Source organism: Podarcis bocagei (assembly GCF_964188305.1).
Source record: "Podarcis bocagei genome assembly, chromosome: 4".
NCBI classification, from domain to species: Eukaryota; Metazoa; Chordata; class Lepidosauria; order Squamata; family Lacertidae; genus Podarcis; species Podarcis bocagei.
This window is the reverse complement of record NC_138128.1, coordinates 91,949,548-91,970,292: the sequence shown is the minus strand read 5'-3', so window position 1 is coordinate 91,970,292 and position 20,745 is coordinate 91,949,548. Positions and strand designations below refer to the sequence as shown.

At 46.4% G+C, this 20,745-nt stretch overlaps 1 protein-coding gene across 37 annotated transcripts in view; it reads right to left on the bottom strand.

Moving 5' to 3' along the window:
• SORBS1 (sorbin and SH3 domain containing 1) overlaps positions 1-20,745 on the bottom strand; it is a 212,920-nt gene that overhangs the window by 107,087 nt on the left and 85,088 nt on the right. For 10 of the 37 annotated variants that reach the window (XM_081191448.1, XM_081191452.1, XM_081191480.1 and 7 more), the window contains exons 1-4: positions 20,184-20,613; positions 14,449-14,504; positions 5,692-5,763; positions 212-307 (exon numbers count right to left, since the gene is read on the bottom strand). In XM_081191448.1, coding sequence (XP_081047574.1) covers positions 212-307; positions 5,692-5,763; positions 14,449-14,504; positions 20,184-20,218 — 259 coding nt within the window. In that variant the 5' untranslated portion in view covers positions 20,219-20,613. Of the gene's footprint in view, positions 1-211; positions 308-5,691; positions 5,764-14,448; positions 14,505-20,183; positions 20,624-20,745 lie in introns of those variants that run through there. The other 27 variants (XM_081191455.1, XM_081191481.1, XM_081191453.1 and 24 more) reach the window with 23 other exon arrangements.

The following is a 20,745-nucleotide window of genomic DNA, read 5'->3' as shown; positions in this document are numbered from 1 at the left end:
CCTTCAGAATGGCTCTCTGGTGAACTCTGCTGGCATATTTGTTGTTCTGGTCTAATTTTATAGAGCACTGATGAAATGTGGTGGGGGAGGACGGTGCAGAAAAACTATTTTAGCAACCAGGAGGCAAAGCGAAAGTCCTGGGAAGGATATATGGAGAGAGGACCAAAAATAAAAAAATAAAAGAGAGAGAGAGGGAGAGAGAGAATTATACCTGTCGGCAACACTAGACCAGGAGAACTTTTCACTTTCTTCACGGGAATTATTTTAACAGCAGAAACAGAGCGTGAACCTAAAGGGACATCATTCGCTGCAAACATAAAAGGTACAGAAGATGGTGCGTCCAAGTCGGGAAGAAACAAAAGGGGGAGGGCATGTGGGGAAACATGACATAAAGTATTCAAACAATGTCAGAAAACTTGATAATTAAAACATTAGGCTGTCATACGCATCTCTCTCCCCAACACAGACCGAGAAGGCTTCGATTTCCAGGCAGTCTGGAATAGGATACTTGTAGTGCTTCTCTGACCGCTCTAGGAAGGAGACTGGAAAAATGAGGGTAACTTTTCCCTCTTTCTTATCTCCCTGAGATATACTCCTGCTGGTGCTAAAAGGCCCAGGTTTAAGACTGGTTACCAGTCCCAATATGCAGGGCTAGATTTAGGTTTGATGAGGCCCTAAGCTACTGAAGGTAATGGGGCCCTTTATATGTCCAGCTGTCCTTTGTCAACAACCAATTGTCGCTGTTTTCTTGTGTTGAATATATGCTATATGGTAATTTATGGACCTAAAGGTAAAGGGACTCCTGACCATTAGGTCCAGTCGTGACCGACTCTGGGGTTGCGGCGCTCATCTCACTTTACTGGCAGAAGCAAAGATCACCAGTGTTGAAGCAATGATTCCTCAACATCAACTTCGTTGGACTGGTCATGTTGTGAGGATGCCTGATGATGGTCTTCCAAAGCAGCTACTCTATTCCAAACTTAAAAATGGAAAGCATAATGCTAAAAGTGTAAAGGGACCCCTGACCTGACTATTAGGTCCAGTCGTGGCCGACTCTGGGGTTGCGGCGCTCATCTCACTTTACTGGCAGAAGCAAAGATCACCAGTGTTGAAGCAATGATTCCTCAACATCAACTTCGTTGGACTGGTCATGTTGTGAGGATGCCTGATGATGGTCTTCCAAAGCAGCTACTCTATTCCAAACTTAAAAATGGAAAGCATAATGCTAAAAGTGTAAAGGGACCCCTGACCTGACTATTAGGTCCAGTCGTGGCCGACTCTGGGGTTGCGGCGCTCATCTCGCTTTACTAGCCGAGGGAGCCGACATACAGCTTCCGGGTCATGTGGCCAGCATGACTAAGCTGCTTCTGGCAAACCAGAGCAGAGCACGGAAACGCTGTTTACCTTCCCACCGGAGCGGTACCTATTTATCTACTTGTACTTTGACATGCTTTCGAACTGCTAGGTTGGCAGGAGCAGGGACTGAGCAACGGGAGCTCACCCCGTTGCGGGGATTCGAACCGCTGACCTCCTGATTGGCAAGTAAGTCCTAGGCTCTGTGGTTTAACCCACAGCACCACCCGCATCCCTATTTATGGACCTAATAGGTATCTAAAGCCATGTGCACATAACAAATAGGAGCCTACACAACACAAAACACTGTTGCTGTATGTAGGCTTTATTTTGTTTTTTATCTTATATTTTGGAAATGCACATCCAGTTCTTTTCCCTTTAAATTTTCTTGGGGCCCCCAAGAGAGTGGGGCCCTAAGCTACAGCTTGTTTAGCTTATACGTAAATCCGGCACTGTCAATATGTTATTGTTACACTGTGTGTATGTGCACCTGATTCTGGCGGATGTCCTTTCCCCTGAAATATACCCACATCTTACAGAAAGGGGAAGGGATTTCTCTCCATTTTGTTTAACTGCTCCACATACATGCTCCACCGCCAACCCTAAACCCTCCCTCCACAATGTTCATTATAAACTATAAAGATGCAGACCAATCGCCTTTCTCCCCCTGCCTGCCTTCCTTTTCCAATCCTCTCTTCCTTAACCGACACCGTAACATTCCTTGCCTCTGATTCCCAGCAGCAGACTACATTTATGAACTCAGAGTCTGAAGAATTTCTGTCTTCAACACCTTTTCCCCCAACCCCCAGAGGGGAACTGGGGGCTGCCCACATTAAACAACTGAGAAATCCAGGATCCCAGAAGAGCTGCAATTTGACAGCAGCGTGTCAACTGCCCCCGCCCACCCTAAAATAAGATGCAAAACAGAGCAGCTATTGCCTTTTGCATTCAGTGTGAACCCAGAGGTTCGCTGTCTTGAGATGAGCTGCTATAGGGTCTTCCTATCTCAATCCCCTCAACTTTCTGCAAGTCTGGAGTGAAGCGTTCAGTAGACAGCAGCAAGCTCTGCTCACCCTCAGCCATATTACTGACAATGCAGCATCACTGTCTGAAACAATTACTGCTTGCTTGCTTGCCAACGTGCATTGCACAGAAGAAAGCATCTTCAGTCTGGGTTATAAACTGCTTGAAAGGTTAAAGGTAAAGGTAAAGGGACCCCTGACCATTAGGTCCAGTCGTGACCGACTCTGGGGTTGCGGCGCTCATCTCGCTTTATTGCCGAGGGAGCTGGCGTACAGCTTCTGGGTCATGAGGCCAGCATGACTAAGCCGCTTCTGGCGAACCAGAGCAGCGCACGGAAACGCCGTTTACCTTCCCGCCAGAGTGGTACCTATTTCTCTACTTGCACTTTGAGGTGCTTTCGAACTGCTAGGTTGGCAGGAGCTGGGACCGAGCAACAGGAGCTCACCCCGTTGTGGGGATTCGAACCACCGACCTTCTGATCGGCAAGTCCTAGGCTCTGTGGTTTAACCCACAGCGCCACCCGTGTCCAATGCTTGAAAGGTTACGTCAGAGAAAACTTTAGTCTATACAGTAGTACCTCTGGTTGTGAATGGGATCCATTCCAGAGGCCCATTCGCAACATGAGCAGAACGCAACCCGCGTCTGCGCAGATCACGATTTGCTGCTTCGGCGCATGCGCGTGATGTCATTTTGTGTGTCTGCGCATGCACAAGCAGCGAAACCCAGAAGTAGCCCTTTTCAGTACTTCCAGGTCACCGCAGGACGCAACCTGAAAATGCTCAACCTGAAGCAAACATAACATGAGGTATGACTGTATGTGAAAAGCTCCAGAACTTATCATTTTGAAATACAGTAATACCTTAGGTTAAGTACTTAATTCGTTCCGGAGGTCCGTACTTAACCTGAAACTGTTCTTAACCTGAAGCACCACTTTAGCTAATGGAGCCTCCTACTGCCGCCATGCCACCAAAATACGATTTCTGTTCTCATCCTGAAGCAAAGTTCTTAACATGAAGCACTATTTCTGGGTTAGCGGAATCTGGACCCTGAAGCGTATGTAACCTGAAGCGTATGTAACCCGAGGTACCACTGTACTGCTGACTTTGGCAATAAGCAGGATTGCATGGGGACTATTTCACAACTGGGACGCAGGTGGTGCTGTGGGTTAAACCACAGAGCCTAGGTCTTGCCGATCAGAAGGTCAGAGGTTCGAATCTCCGCGACAGGGTGAGCTCCCGTTGCTCGGCCCCGGCTCCTGCCAACCTAGCAGTTCGAAAGCACCTCAAAGTGCAAGTAGATAAATAGGAACTGCTCCGGCGGGAAGGTAAATGGCGATTCCGTGCACTGCTCTGGTTTGCCAGAAGCGGCTTAGTCATGCTGGCCACATGACCTGGAAGCTGTCCACTGGCTCCCTCAGCCAATAAAGCGAGATGAGCGCCGCAACCCCAGATTCGGCCACGACTGGACCTAATGGTCAGGGGTCCCTTTACCATTACCATTACAGGCATGGGACGAGGAACTGAGACTGCAGCAAATCCTGAATTCTGAATAGGGCCCTGATGCAGAATGGATTGAGGCAGCTCCAGATCAGCCAGAAGTGCTCTGGATAACATCCAGAGCTCAAAGCACTCTTTAATAAAGCCAGACTTAGCCCTCCTCCAAGAAGCTGCAAAACAAAACAGCACCTCTTTCTCTGCAACTGAGCAGGGAGTATTTTCAATATGCAGGGCTTGAGCTGGCAATGTATTAGCATCCTTGGCACTGTAAGCAGGCAGCCAGGAAGGACGGGGTGTGAAGCTGCAGGGAAGCCTCAAGAGATGCAGCTGTACACAAACACCTTGGACAACTTCTCTTAACTCCACGGGGGACTATTTGGGTTCCCTTTGGGTTTTTTCTGAGTAGCCTTCCTTCTTCAGAAACAGGCCAACTGCTGCATCAGGCAAACTGTTCCTCTACAGTGGTACCTCAGGTTAAGAACATAATTCGTTCTGGAGGTCCGTTCTTAACCTGAAACCATTCTTAACTTGAGGGACCACTTTAGCTAATGGGGCCTTCCAATGCCACCGCCACGCGATTTCTGTTCTCATCCTGAGGTAAAGTTCTTAACCCGAGGTACTACTTCCGGGTTAGCGGAGTCTGTAACCCGAGGTACCACTGTACATGAATACTCTAACTCTTTTTTTGCTGATTTGGGGGAATTTATTGCTCAACTCTCTCCTTGAAATTTATTTACATATACGTGGATTTCGCGAAAGTAATATCGCAAAGAAAACCCGGCAACCGCCTCCTAAAGCAGGGAAACTCAGAGAGACGGCTTTTCCATCTTCCACAACTTATATTTGTTTTTAATGGTTTGTTTGCTATTTTTATTGCCGTTGCTTGGAGATGCTTGTGTAGAAGGTGGTTAATATACTAATGCTACTAATAATAATGTTTTGTATTTCTATTCAACATAAGGTAATAATAATAACAACAATAATTTATTATTTATACCCCGCCCATCTGGCTGAGTTTCCCCAGCCACTCTGGGCGGCTCCCAATCAAGTGTTAAAAACAACACAGCATTAAATATTAAAAACTTCCCTAAACAGGGCTGCCTTCCGATGTCTTTTAAAGATAGGATAGCTGCTTATTTCCTTCACATCTGAAGGGAGGGCATTCCACAGGGCGGGCGCCACTACTGAGAAGGCCCTCTGCCTGGTTCCCTGTAAACTCCTCGCAATGAGGGAACTGCCAGAAGGCCCTCGGCGCTGGATCTCAGTGTCCGGGCTGAACGATGGGGGTGGAGACGCTCCTTCAGGTATACAGGACCGAGGCCTGTATACCTGACCGAGACCGAGGTAAAGGTAAAGGACCCCTGGACAGTTAAGTCCAGTAAAAGGCAACTATGGGGTTGTGGCGCTCATCTCGCTTTCAGGCTGAGGGAGCCAGTGTTTGTCCACAGACAGCTTTCCGGGTCATGTGGCCAGCAGGACTAAACCGCTTCTGGTGCAATGGAACACCGTGACAAGTGCCAGGGCGTACGGAAACACCATTTACCTTCCCCATGCAGCAGTGCCTATTTATCTCCTAGCACTGACGTGCTTTCAAACTGCTAGGTTGGCAGGAGCTGAGACAGAGCAACGGGAGCTCACCCCATCACGGGGATTCGAACCGCCGACCTTCTGATCAGCAAGCCCAAGAGGCTCAGTGGTTCAGATCACAGCGCCACCCGCGTCCCCTCTATTTTTATTGCTGTTGCCTTGAGATGCTTATGTAGAAGGTGGTTCATATACTAATGCTACTAATAATATTTTGTATTGTTATTCAACATACCTCTGTCTTGTCCATTACTGCCCAGTACCAGGCCATTCACAACAGTGCTTCCAACTTCAACTTCTTTGCATTCTGAAACAAGAGCAGAAAAGATCAGCATCATTCTCATGCTGAATCCACAAGGACAGGAAAGTGTCTGAGGTGCCCACTGTATACGGAAGATGCAAGAGCAAGGAACAGGAAACAGAATTGGAGCATGATGTCCCGTGCAATGGGTACCCTAGTTCAGGGAAGGGGACACTCAAGAAAAATGCAAATTGTCTGCCCTGTGGGTTAAACCACAGAGCCTAGGACTTGCCGATCAGAAGGTCGGCGGTTCGAATCCCCGCAATGAGGTGAGCTCCCATTGCTCGGTCCCTGCTCCTGCCAACCTAGCAGTGCGAAAGCACATCAAAGTGCAAGTAGATAAATAGGTACCACTCCAGCAGGAAGGTAAATGGCGTTTCCGTGCACTGCTCTGGTTCGCCAGAAGTGGCTTGGTCATGCTGGCCACATGACCCAGAAGCTGTACGCCGGCTCCCTCAGCCAATAAAGCGAGATGAGCGCCGCAACCCCAGAGTCGGTCACGACTGGACCTAATGGTCAGGGGTCCCTTTACCTTTACCTAATATTGGAACATACCATAAAATCACTTAATCGGTCGTTTCCAAAAGATCATACTCATTGCTCACATTCATTCAACCTCTCCTGCTCAGAGTTTCCAGCAGCTTTTCCGTTCTTTTCCCAAGAGGTGTTGTGCCCTTAATTACTAAAGGTTGATAATGGGACAGGTAAAGCACAGCCTTTCTCACCTACGACCACCCTAGCCAGCGAAACTCTGAACCTGTTGAACAGCTGCCTCCCATACAGCCGTTAAAAGACGTAGAGCATTGTGAAAGCAAAGGTGGCATAGCTATTTTTAACACTGTGTAGTGGGATGCACGCCTCTCTCCAGAAAAGGACTCTATCATTCCAGGTTGAGTCGGCAAAGGAAGTACATTAAGGAGGAGGGGACTAACTGAAGCAGGGCAATGGTGACTGACTATCTGGTGAGTTCAGTTCAGGGTTTTTGTGCTAATGCAAAACCCTTTGGGCAGCAACAACAGAAGTGTACAGGTGAAACTCGGAAAATTAGAATATCGTGGAAAAGTTCATTTATTTCAGTAATTCAACTTAAAAGGTGAAACTAATATATGAGATAAACTCATGACATGCAAAGCGAGATCTTCCAAGCCTCTATTTGTTATAATTGTGATGATCATGGCGTACAGCTGATGAAAACCTCAAATTAACAATCTCAGAAAATTAGACTATTAAATGAAATCAGCAAAACAAGGACTGCAAATAGAGCAATATTGGACTTCTGAGAAGTAGAAGCATGCATATGTACTCAGTACTTGATTTGGGCCCCTTTTGCATCAATTACTGCCTCAATGTGGCGTGGCATGGATGCTATCAGCCTGAGATTGTTAATTTGGGGTTTTCATCAGCTGTATGCCATGATCATCACAATTGTAACAAATAAGGGCTTGACATACCTCACTTTGCATGCCATGAGTCTATCTCATATATTAGTTTCACCTTTTAAGTTGAATTACTGAAATAAATAAACTCTTCCACGATATTCTAATTTTCCGAGTTTCACCTGTAAGTGTGTGTGTGTGTGTGTGTGTGTGTGTGTGTGTGAGAGAGAGAGAGAGAGAGAGAGAGAGAGAGAGAGAGCGCGCGCGCGCTTGGGCAGAAGAGTACTATCCTTACTGGTGAGCCAGAACAAACAAAATAGAGAAAGAAGGAAGAAGAGAAGAATAATTTTCTTGCATTCTCCAATGACTCTTGAAATAGTCCCTGCCTTCTCTGAGGGCTGCCTTGTTCTCCCTTCCACACACAGTCTTCTAGAGCCGGTCTAAACAGCCCCTTAACTTTTCCCCAAAGCCAAATTCTCTTGAAACAAATTCTGGAGTAAATGCTCAGATGAGGTTTCTTTTTCTTCCTTCTTACTGTCTAGGTACCTCCACTCCAGCAGTTCTAAGGAGGAATGGGATATCTTTGTGGAGAAGCTGCTCTTGATGTACAAATCCCGATATACTCCCAAACGTCAGCAGAATGTCTTGACACCTTTACAAGTTCGCCACAAGCGTATGGGGAGGTTTTCCTTTTGCACCCCCCCCTCCAGCAAAAGGGAGGATCTCGTTTTGATTTGGCCAAGATTAATCAAGATTCAGGCAAGCTTCATCAGGACCATGGAGAGCAATCAGAGCTACAGTAGTTCTTCACACACCCAAGTGTTGGTAACGGAGGAATTCTTTGCCTTCTTTGCCTCAGTCTTCTCCGATAAGGAAAACAATGCCCGACCTGAAGAATTTGGAGCAAATGATTCAACAAAGGAAACACAGCCCAGAATAACTAAGGAGATAGTACAAGAATACTTGGCCAGTTTAGATGTATTCAAGTCTCCAGGGCCAGATGAACTGCATCCAAGAGTATTAAAAGAACTGGCAGATGTGATCTCAGAACCACTGGCAGTCATCTTTGAGAATTCCTGGAGAACAAGGGCAAATGTTGTCCCTATTTTCAAAAAGGGGGAAAGAGAGGACCCAAATAATTACCGCCCAGTCAGTCTGACATCAATACCAGGGAAGATTCTGGAGCAGATCATTAAGCAAACAGTGTGTGCGCACCTAGAAAGGAATGCTGTGATCACCAATAGTCAGCATGGATTTCTGAAAAATAAGTCATGTCAGAATAACCTGATCTCGTTTTTTTGACAGAATTACAAGCCTGGTAGATGAAGGGAACGCAGTGGATGTAGCCTACCTTGATTTCAGCAAGGCATTTGACAAGGTGCCCCATGATATTCTTGTAAAGAAACTGGTAAAATGCGGTCTTGACTATGCTACCACCCAGTGGATTTGTAACTGGCTGACTGACCGAACCCAAAGAGTGCTCATCAATGGTTCCTCTTCATCCTGGAGAAGAGTGACTAGTGGGGTGCCACAGGGTTCTGTCTTGGGCCCGGTCTTATTCAACATCTTTATCAACGACTTGGATGATGGACTCAAGGGCATCCTGATCAAATTTGCAGATGACACCAAACTGGGAGGGGTGGCTAACACCCCAGAGGACAGGATCACACTTCAAAACGACCTTGACAGATTAGAGAACTGGGCCAAAACAAACAAGATGAATTTTAACAGGGAGAAATGTAAAGTATTGCACTTGGGCAAAAAAAAGAAAGGCACAAATACAAGATGGGTGACACCTGGCTTGAGAGCAGTACATGTGAAAAGGATCTAGGAGTCTTGGTTGACCACAAACTTGACATGAGCCAACAGTGTGACGCGGCAGCTAAAAAAGCCAATGCAATTCTGGGCTGCATCAATAGGAGTATAGCATCTAGATCAAGGGAAGTAATAGTGCCACTGTATTCTGCTCTGGTCAGACCTCACCTGGAGTACTGTGTCCAGTTCTGGGCACCACAATTCAAGAAGGACACTGACAAACTGGAACGTGTCCAGAGGAGGGCAACCAAAATGGTCAAAGGCCTGGAAACGATGCCTTATGAGGAACGGCTAAGGGAGCTGGGCATGTTTAGCCTGGAGAAGAGGAGGTTAAGGGGTGATATGATAGCCATGTTCAAATATATAAAAGGATGTCACATAGAGGAGGGAGAAAGGTTGTTTTCTGCTGCTCCAGAGAAGCGGACACGGAGCAATGGATCCAAACTACAAGAAAGAAGATTCCACCTAAACATTAGGAAGAACTTCCTGACAGTAAGAGCTGTTCAACAGTGGAATTTGCTGCCAAGGAGTGTGGTGGAGTCTCCTTCTTTGGAGGTCTTTAAGCAGAGGCTTGACAACCATATGTCAGGAGTGCTCTGATGGTGTTTCCTGCTTGGCAGGGGGTTGGACTCGATGGCCCTTGTGGTCTCTTCCAACTCTATGATTCTATGATTCTATGAATGTTGTCTCAGCAAAGAGCCGCAGTTATCTGAAACCTTATTAAAAAGTCCAGCTAGCCTGTTCTTTAGTTGGCCCCATCTCCAAAGAGAAGTTGTCTCTTTTAATTCTTTCCTCCTATTGAAAATGAATTTCAATAGGGACAAATGTAAGGTTATGCAGTTAGGCAGGAAGAACCAGATGCACAAATATTGGATGGGCTTACTAGCAGTACATGTGAACAGGATCTAGGGGTCTTGGTGAACCACAAGCTTAATATGAGTCAACTGTGTGATGCAGCAACAAAAAAAGCTAATGCTATTCTAGGCTGAATCAACAGAAGTATGGTGTTCAGATCAAGGAAGTAATAGTTCCAATCTATTCTGCCTTGGTCAGATCACACCTGGAATGCTGTGTCCAATTCTGGGCTCCACAATTTAAGAAGGACGTTGACAAGCTGGAATGTTTGCAGAGGAGGGGTGTGGTGATCATACACAGGGCCCCCGGACTTTTGACGGTCTATTGACCCTGTGCCACCACTGCAATTGTTTTTTCTGCTGCCACCACCCCGTATCTCACGGGGACACACGGAGTCCAGTCAGTTGTTAACATTAACAAATAATCAAGTTTATTTTTAAATGCAGGAACAAGCTTATGGTTACAGATAATTTTTCTTGCCAGTTTCTTAGATCTTAGTTCCTAACAACTTCAAAGTGATTATTCCCAACTATCTATCTGACTCCACCTGACAATTCCTCTCACTCTCTCACAATACAACTCTACCAACCCACACCTAATCCTCCCTCTTCCTTCTTCAACTCTCAAACCTCAACTGACTTTCAAAACCTCCCACTCTAACTTTTACTCCACCCCTTGCATTCCCACTGGACAATCACATCACACTCATTTAACCCTTTCCTTATGACCTATCCTAGGAGGCAAAAGCCACAAGGGGAACCAAGATGATCAAGGGTCTGGAAACTAAGCCTTATGAGGAACGCTTGAAGGAGCTGGGCATGTTTAGCTTGGAAAAGAGGAGACTGAGAGGAGATATGAGAGCCATCTTCAAATATCTCAAGGGAAGAGGGAACATGGTTGCTTTCTCCTGCTCTGGAGGGTAGGACCTGAACCAATGGCTATAAGTTACAAGAAAGAAGATTCCGATTAAACATTCGGGAAAAACTTTCCGACAGTAAGAGCTGTTCAGCAGTGGAACAGATTCCCACGAGAGGTGGTGGACTCTCCTTCCTTGGAGGTTTTTAAGCAGAGGTTGGATGGCCCTCTGTCAGGGATGCTTTAGCTGAGATTCCTGCATTGCCGGGAGTTGGACTAAATGACTCTTGGGTCCCTTCCAACTCTACAATTCTGTGGTTCTGTAACTGCTGCTTCAAACAGGCTGGGAAGGTGTAATCTCTTCAGAAGACTTATCCTCAAAGGATGGTAGAAGAATCATGCCCTCTGGCTAGGAGAGCATGGGAAGTGGTAGTGAAACATTGCTAATAACAATCTATTTTTTGAGACACATTCCTGAGAAGTTAATAGGTAGTGCATTCATGAGTATTGTCTATGCCTCAAAGAAGAAGAAGAAATCTCTCTGGAGTTGCATGTCCTCCAAACATCAGGGAGGTTGTGAAAATTAATTACACTGACACCAGATGATGAGGGTACATGAATGGGAGGACATAAGAAGGGCTCAGCTGGTTCAAGCCCCAAACCTGGTACTCTGTTCTCAGGGTGGCCAGCTAAATTCCATGGAAACCCCACAAGCAGATTCCCTCCAATTGCAGTTCCCACCAATCGTTTTTTGCCCTCCTTCTTTTTATTCAAAATTAAAACAAAACATATTATCCAGAAACATATCATCCTTATTCCCCCCCCCATTTTTCCTCCCTCCCCCCACAGAACCCACCCACCCCCAGCCCCCGACTTCCCTCAGTTCCAGTCTTTGATTTCTCTAGAAATGCTGTTTTCTGCATGTTACACAGTTGTATAGATCCTCAAACTATTTAGCTGATTATTATCAATAAAAAGTTTGTGAATGTTTATTCAAAACCTGCCAAGGAGTCCAGTTCACTTTGTTGTGTCTTCAAATACTTTGTAAAGGGTTCCCATTCATCTTTAAAGTCACAGTTATCCTTGTCCCGTAGCTTGTATGTCAGTTTTGCCAGTTCTACACAATCCATCAATTTTTCTTGCCATGATTCTTTAGTTGGGGTTTCTTCAGTCTTCCATCCTTGTGCTATTAAAACTCGCGCGGCCGTTGTCGCATACATGGAAGATGTTTTTCAGCTTTTTGGGCAGATCTTTCCCTACAATCCCTAACCGGTTTCCACCAATTGTTAATCAGAGTCACAGTGCTTCTGACAGTGGGCAGATGAGAACACCGTTGAGTTGAAAAGATTACCAGGGAGCTTAAATCGCTGTGAGCTTACATCACAAAAACAGCTTAAGGCTTCCACCTTTAACACATTTCTGTTAGCAGCTGAAAAATCTGCACAAAGGTACACAAAGAGTTAACTCAGAAAAACAAAACCCACCATAGTGTAATTTGAGCAGACTTGCTAATATTGCTCTTTCCCCACCACTGCAGGGGGAAAATGAGAAAGCCTTTCCACTTTTCTTCTTCCTGATCTGGTGAGTTCAATCATAGAGACTGCTACACTGTGCTGAGACTTCAGACATGCAGCAGCAGCAGCAGCCTCCAATCTCTAGCCGAGGACTGTTCTGGGACCTCAAAATCAAGCTCAGCTAATAAATTAGATGCTTTGGAGATCAAGGGCACAATCCGCATTTTGCCCCTGAGTATAAACAGCAGCTTAAAGGAGAACCCACACTCACAGTTTATGGCCACTTCTTGCAGAAGATAAGTATACGGCTTAAAATATTTGCATGCTTAGGGAAATGTCTTATTTGACATCTGAGGCAGACTTGCCAAACTTGCTGTCGATCTTCTGGGCCTTTTTGGAATTCTAGGTCAGATGCATTCCAAGCAAAAAAACTGTCAACATCTAGTCAACAGCAGGTTCCTCGCCCTCAATCTAACTACTCTGTAGGTTTGCTGCTCCTGGAAGCTAGGGGTGCAGGTACCCGTCAAATGCAATACCTGAAGTTACTCCTAGAATGCTGGGATGGTTCTCTGCATTGCTTCCGGCAGAATACATTATGGTTACCAGATGTCCCCGTTTCCCGGGGACAGTCCCCGGATTTACAGATCTGTCCCTGGACAAAATCTGTCCCCGGAACATCCCCGGATTTCATTTAATGTCCCTGGATTTTTATTTTAAGTGTTGTAGATTTATTAGTAGGGAATGAATGTTGTGTGATTGGTTCAACAGCACAAGACACATCATATGGGGACTTCCGGCGAGGCAAAATGGCAGGCTCCACGGCAGCGAGCAGCTCCTGAAGCCAGCCAGAGTCAACTGCACTACCAGGCTGGCTCCGGGCTGCTGAGACTGCCGCTGCCACTGCCGAGGGGGAACCAGGGATGTCAACTGGGGGAATGGCTGACACACACACACACACGATCCAAATCGAGCTGGGAGCGAGAGCACCCGGCTGACTGCCCAGCGGTACTCCGGGGCCAGTAAAAACCCCGGAGCCGACACAGGGAGAAGGAGGAGAGGAGGAGGAGAAGGAAGAAAGAGAAAGAAGAAGAAGAAAAAAGAGGGAGCTCCGACCTTGGTGTGCCACTGCTGCCGCTGAATCATAGAATCATAGAGTTGGAATAGACCACAAGGGCCATCGAGTCCAACCCCCTGCCAAGCAGGAAACACCACCAGAGCACTCCTGACATATGGTTGTCAAGCCTCTGCTTAAAGACCTCCAAAGAAGGAGACTCCACCACACTCCTTGGCAGCAAATTCCACTGTCGAACAGCTCTTACTGTCAGGAAGTTCTTCCTAATGTTTAGGTGGAATCTTCTTTCTTGTAGTTTGGATCCATTGCTCCGTGTCCGCTTCTCTGGAGCAGCAGAAAACAACCTTTCTCCCTCCTCTATGTGACATCCTTTTATATATTTGAACATGGCTATCATATCACCCCTTAACCTCCTCTTCTCCAGGCTAAACATGCCCAGCTCCCTTAGCCGTTCCTCATAAGGCATCGTTTCCAGGCCTTTGACCATTTTGGTTGCCCTCCTCTGGACATGTTCCAGTTTGTCAGTGTCCTTCTTGAACTGTGGTGCCCAGAACTGGACACAGTACTCCAGGTGAGGTCTGACCAGAGCAGAATACAGTGGCACTATTACTTCCCTTGATCTAGATGCTATACTCCTATTGATGCAGCCCAGAATTGCATTGGCTTTTTTAGCTGCCGTGTCACACTGTTGGCTCATGTCAAGTTTGTGGCCAACCAAGACTCCCTGATCCTTTTCACATGTACTGCTCTCAAGCCAGGTGTCACCCATCTTGTATTTGTGCCTCTCATTTTTTTTTGCCCAAGTGCAATACTTTACATTTCTCCCTGTTAAAATTCATCTTGTTTGTTTTGGCCCAATTCTCTAATCTGTCAAGGTCGAGAGGTAGGAGGAGGAGAGGTAGGAGAGCACCGGGAGAGCAAGGACACGTGGCCAAGCCCAGGCCCAACCCAAGCCTATCCCACGGCGGCTAGCGCTCCAAGAGAGCAGGCCAGGGCCAAGAGAAAGACCGCGCGACAGAGGTGACCACAGAAGATATTACTTCTTAATTTATTTATTTATTTATTTATAAAAAAATCAGTAGCTTTTTTTCTCTTTTTAAAAAAAGTGTCCCCCGGATCCTTTGAAAAAAATCTGGTAACCTTAGAATACATCATTCACAAGACGATAAGAGGCGGAAGGAAACAACAGGGAGAGCCAACTTACCAGAAGTCATCGTGCCAGAGGACCTCAGCTTCTCCACATGCGAATTCGGATCCTCTCTGTAAAATGAAAGACAGGAAAGGTCACAAGTGTATGCCAGTAGCCTGGATAGCTCAGTTGGTTAGAGCATGGTGCTGATCATGCCAAGGTTGCAGGTTTGATCCCTGCATGGGACAGCTGCATTTTCCTAAATTGCAGGGGACTGGACTAGATGATCCACAGGGTCCCTTCCAATTCTACAGTTCCATGATTCTATGCCCACAACAACTAATATAACATTTTGCCTTTCTACAGTAGGCTAGCTTCTATGAGCAAGAGACACAAAGAGAGGCTTAGAGGACTTTATTCAGCCCCAACTCCTGTTTCAATATAAAAAAAGGTAAAGGTAAAGGACCCTTGGATGGTTAAGTCCAGTCAAAGGCAACCATGGGGTTGCGGCGCTCATCTCACTTTCAGGCCGAGGGAGCCGACGTTTGTCCATGGACAGCTTTCCGGGTCATGTGGCCAACAGGACTAAACTGTTTCTGATGCAACAGAACACTGTGACGGAAACCAGAGTGCATGGAAACGCCGTTTACCTTCCCACCGCAGTGGTACCTATTTATCTACTTGCACTGGTGTGCTTTCAAACTGCTAGGTTGGCAGAAGCTGGGACAGAGCAACAGGAGCAGGGATTCGAACCGCCAACCTTCCAATCAGCAAGCCCAAGAGGCTCAGTGGCTTAGACCACAGCGCCACCTGCATGTTTCCCACAGTAATGGTGCCATGTTACATGTGCAAGAGCTAAAAACGACATTCCCACTGATACTACCCTTCCCCCACTTTCTCCCACTCCATTTCCATAGCCATGAGGGGAAGAGGGACCCATCAAACTCTGCAGCCAGAGACAACTACAGTATTTAAGACTTAGCAAGAAAACACACATCCCAGGTGCATATCTGTCATGGGGCTGGCTGCCTTATTCTTTTCTCACATCTGGAGAACTCAAGAGCATACAAGTGGGAGCCCTGCTGATGGGAGCTCTGGGGGATGCGGCAACCACAAATGGTCTGGCCCAACAAGAATTTGACTTTTCAGTATTTGTTAACACTTATCTCAAAACTGTTGTAGGCATTCTGCCCCGGGATTCCACACACATACACACACACACACACACACACACACACGCACACACGCACACACAAACTCGACAGGAACCCAGTCTCTACTGCTGCAAGTCTGGTGTCTCCTATATTGTTGTTTTAAACATTGTGGTTTTAATATCAATGTTGTGTTGTAATTGATGTAAGCTGCCCTGTGACTTTAGGGCGAAGCCCTGCATGTTTGCTGCTCAGAAATGGAGCTACCTGCAGGCTGCTTGTGACGCTCAGGGTTCAAGCCCTTGTGCGAGCTGACCCATGATGTCGCGCACTGTGGGAAACACTTTGGTTTCTTAACACCTGTCCAGTTGCGTCTTGCCTGTATGCTGCGTAAGGTCTTATTGTGGGATCATTCTGCTGCCGTGATGTGTTGGCTCTTTTTGCACATTAATGTTTGCGCATGAAACATGGTGAGTGGCAGCAGAGCTGCCATGGATGCCGACATTTGAGAGTTCATCCAGACTTCCGTTTGTGAAACATTTCTAAGCATGTGTTCCAGACACAGGCCAGGCTTTTCATGGACTATTATTTGTTCCAATTCAGCGGTAAAACACTGGATTCCCCATGGAAAGAAAGAAAGAAAGAAAGACAGAAAGAAAGAAAGAAAGAAATGCTCAGGTGCAAATCTTTAAAGCCCAGACATGTGCCTGAAAAGTGCAGCACAAAAGGAAGTCTGGATGCACCCTATGAATGGCTATATTCCTTGCTGCTTGAAGAAAAGCTAAGGTTAATATTTGGGCTCAAAAGGGAACTCAGAGGGCATACAATTTACAAATGTCCTCCATTTACTTCCCCCACCCTCTTTACCATCTGTTAGTGTTTCTTGCGGGTGGCGCTGTGGTCTAAACCACAGAGCCTAGGACTTGCCTATCGGAAGGTCGGCGGTTCAAATCCCCGCAATGGGGTGAGCTCCCATTGCTCAGTCCCTGCTCCTGCCAACCTAGCAGTTTGAAAGCACGTCAAAGTGCAAGTAGATAAATAGGTACCGCTCTGGCGGGAAGGTAAACTGCATTTCCGTGCGCTGCTCTGGTTTGCCAGGAGCAGCTTAGTCATGCTGGCCACATGACCCGGAAAAACTGTCTGCAGAAGCGGACAAACGCTGGCTCCCTCGGCCTGTAAAGCGAGATGAGCGCCGCAACCCCAGAGTCGGCCATGACTGGACTTAAATGTCAGGGGTCCTTTACCTTTACCTTTACCTTTACCTTTACCTAGTGTTTTTGCAGATGCTCTAATGTCCTACAGATAATGCCCAGTTAAGAGTGAGGAACATGGCTGCTTCCACTGCAAACATTTTGCTCCCCTTTGCAGCCCTAGCCCCAAATCACTGAACAATCAAATCACATTCAACGAAGCCATAGCTTAAAGTGACATCGTTTTGCTGCCAGAGTTGCCCACCGCTGCAACTCCATTACATCAATACTGGGGCCTTTTGGCACAGGGGTCCCATGGGGGCAAGCTGCTAAGAAGCAAACTAATGGAATGTCCTGCTCTTTTTCCCCCTGGAAAACACTGAAGAATAAGAGAGGGAGATGTTGTTGGCGTCCCCGTTTCTGCTGATAAAAGAATGCATTCACTTTTGTCCCGTTCATTCCTGGCCTTTCTACAGCGTTGCTGCATTTCGAAAATGCATCTCAGCATCCTGGTCCTGAACACAGAATGAAAGAGTTATAGACTTGTGGTTAAAATGTGGCTTTGGTGGCAGATGGTCTTTCCTCCTTTCACTGGACCTTTGTTGCTAGTTAAATGAACAATGGGAATATATTCTTAAATTACTTTCAGCTCACAGCCTATCTGCTGGTGGACGTCTTGTGAGTTAGCAGGCTTTTCATCTTCTTCCCCAGTTCATATTCCTCAGCACTAAAACACAGTGTGAATTGTGTCGTTCTTTGTATTTATTACGTTTTCCTCTACCCTTCCCTTCAAGGGTCTTTATATGGTCCTCCCTGTTTTAAAAGGTAAAAGGTAAAGGGACCCCTGACCATTAGGTCCAGTCGCGGACGACTCTGGGGTTGCGGCGCTCATCTCGCTTTACTGGCTGTGGGAGCCGGCGTACAGCTTCCGGGTCATGTGGCCAGCATGACTAAGCCACTTCTGGCGAACCAGAGCAGCACACAGAAATGCCATTTACCTTCCCGCTGGAGTGGTACCTATTTATCTACTTGCACTTTGACGTGCTTTTGAACTGCTAGGTTGGCAGGAGCAGGGACTGAGCAACGGGAGCTCACCCCGTCGCAGGGATTCGAACCGCCAACCTTCTGATCAGCAAGCCCTAGGCTCTGTGCTTTAACCCACAGCGCCACCCTCTTCCCATTTTGAAAGGTAGCTTAGGAGAAATGTGCTTTCCTTCTTATCCTGTTGTGCTCCAGAGAGACAGAGAGTCTCCATGTGGGCTTTGTTTAGGAATCAGAAGTCATGCTGGCCTATTCTGAACAACAGAATCAACCTAGGCACTAGCTGCTTAAAAATGAAAGAAGTAAAAGAAGAATGGATTCTAAAGCGAATGGACTATGCAGAACTGGCGGAACTAACGGCAAAAGTAAGAAACCAGAATGGCAGACTATGCATGGAAGAATGGAAGTCCTTTTTGGAATATCTGAAAAAAATATATAATCAGATGAAATCGCGAGCAGGATTTGAAACATGAGGAGTGGTAGAAGGTTGATAACTCATGAAATAGAATAATGTGTCTTAGGTGAAATGTTGGTTAGAATGCAATCTTGTAAATGGGATGGGATTAAGAACAGTGTGGAGCGAACGCCGGGAAGTCAAAATTTAGAGAGAAATGTATAATAAATTTGGAATCTGGAATATATATGTGAATATTTTAAAGTTTAATAAAAATTTGACACCCCCCCCAAAAAAAAATGAAAGAAAGATGCAAACAACCTTGGCCCATGTGGATAATATTGCAATGGTGTGAAGAAAGCAACCTGAACACTTATTTTTAAGAAATATATCCTACTCTCCCAGTATTCTCCCATCAAAGGAAGTGATAAGGTCCGTCTGTACCTGCTTAATTTCAGCAATGATACCACACCAGCTGCTCCCAGATCATTCATTTTGCCCCATAACCAATACAATGGTACCTCGGGTTACAGACGCTTCAGGTTACAGACTCTGTTAACCTGGAAGTAGTACCTCGGGTTAAGAACTTTGCTTCAGGATGAGAACAGAAATCGTGCAGCGGCAGCAGGAGGCCCCATCGCTACTGCCGCGCCGCCGGAGCACAATTTCTGTTCTCATCCTGAAGCCAAGTTCTTAACCTGAAGCACTATTTCTGGGTGAGCGGAGTCCGTAACCTGAAGCGTCTGTAACCCGAGGTACCACTGTAGATTGGTAAGGAGAAAACGTATAAAGTTCTTTATATGTGATACTATCTAACTGTAACAATTAGTCTGCTTTTCAATCTGTAATAGGACAATGCCATGTAAAAAATATCAGCCACATTGTATTGCAAACCTCTACAACAATCCTGTAAAGTAGGTCAGTAATTTGTTCTTTTATTGCCGCTGGAGGACTGCCTAAGCCTGCCTAACAGGTTAATGACAGAGGCGAGGTCTGAATTTGGGAAAGCCCAAGTTGACGGATCACTGCGCTTGCCATTATGACAACAAAAACCCTGCAACAGGAATGGCACACCTCCGGGCATCTCACAAGTCTCCTCGCATAACCCTTGCCAATCCTTTGGATGTGTGATAGCTATAGACCTTTGTAGCTCTGACCAGCTCCAAGCCTTCTAAAAACAACAACCAGAAACTCTCTCAACAACAGCTGCAGTTGAGCAATGCCTCAAAACCAGGACGGGACTAGAAATTAAACTATACGACACAGGCTGGTCAATGCGGCACCCGGATCAATGCAAGAGGCCAGAAATAGTTACAGTGGTACCTTGGTTCTCAAACTAAATCCGTTCTGGAAGTCCATTCCAAAACCAAGGCATTCCAAAACCAAGGCGGGGTTTCCCATAGAAAGTAATGCAAAACAGATTAATCCGTTCCAGACTTTTAAAAACCACCCCTGAAACAGCAAATTGACATGGATTTTACTATCTAACGAAACCACTGATCCATAAAATGAAAGCAATAAACAATGTATTGCAGTCACGCAATCAATCAATCAGTAGCTGAACTGGGTTCTATGCAGTCACAAAAACAAAACAAAAAGAGCCGCAAAAACAAAAAAGCAAAATAAATAGCAAAAACAGACAGACCTCAGCGTAGGACTCAAAACAGAAGTGTGGCACTCAAATCGGAAGCGTAACACTCAAAACAGAGCATGTTTGGCTTCCAAAAAAGGTTCACAAACCGGAACACTTACTTTCGGGTTTGCTGTGTTTGGATCCCAAGTTGTTTGAGTACCAAGGCGTTTGAGAACCAAGGTACAGTGGACCCTCTGGATACGAACTTCATTTGTCCTGGGAGTCCATACGAAATGCCCGTATCCGCAGGCGTCGCTTCTGCGCACACGCACGGCGCGATAAAGCGCTTCTGGGTTTGCCACGTTCGTAACTCGAAATTACGTTACCTGAAGGTAACGTAACCCAAGATACCACTGTACCACTGTACTAGAGAGCTAAAATTGGACACACTGCCCCCTTACCTGTGGTCAGGTTCTTCTACCAGAGCAGGTGCCATATTCTGCAATCCTCATTTCAACTGGGGCGTAGAGTTATCACCCCGAGTCCGAAGCATGCTGTGTGTGTCCTGCTTGGCTGAAGTGTAGGAAGAACTGGCATCAGGAAACTGTCTTCCTGTCCTTCCGACACCTTTAAATACTCCATCCCACCCCCGGCTGTGCTTTATAATTAGAAGAGCTCATCTGAGTCATGTCATTTGCCTCGGCCTCCTCCTCCTCCTCCCAGCTTGCCTGGCACAGTCCCCCTCTCACTTGGACATCAGCCAGAACCGCAATTCTTTTCGGCAGATCGGGGTGGAATCGGTGGAGAGGGAGTCGCTGGCTCGAAGAGGAGGATAGGGGGGAAGAAGTCCTTTGCAGAAACAGTCGGCTGAAACCTGGATGTGTCGCATGAGGAAAGCAGGCAAGCTCAGCCTCGGTGCGATGGTGGCTGGAGGGTGACTGAATGTCGTCATTTTCAAATAACCGGCATCTACTATGCATGCCACCCGTTCCAGCTCTACGGGGCAGGGATCACACCAGCTGT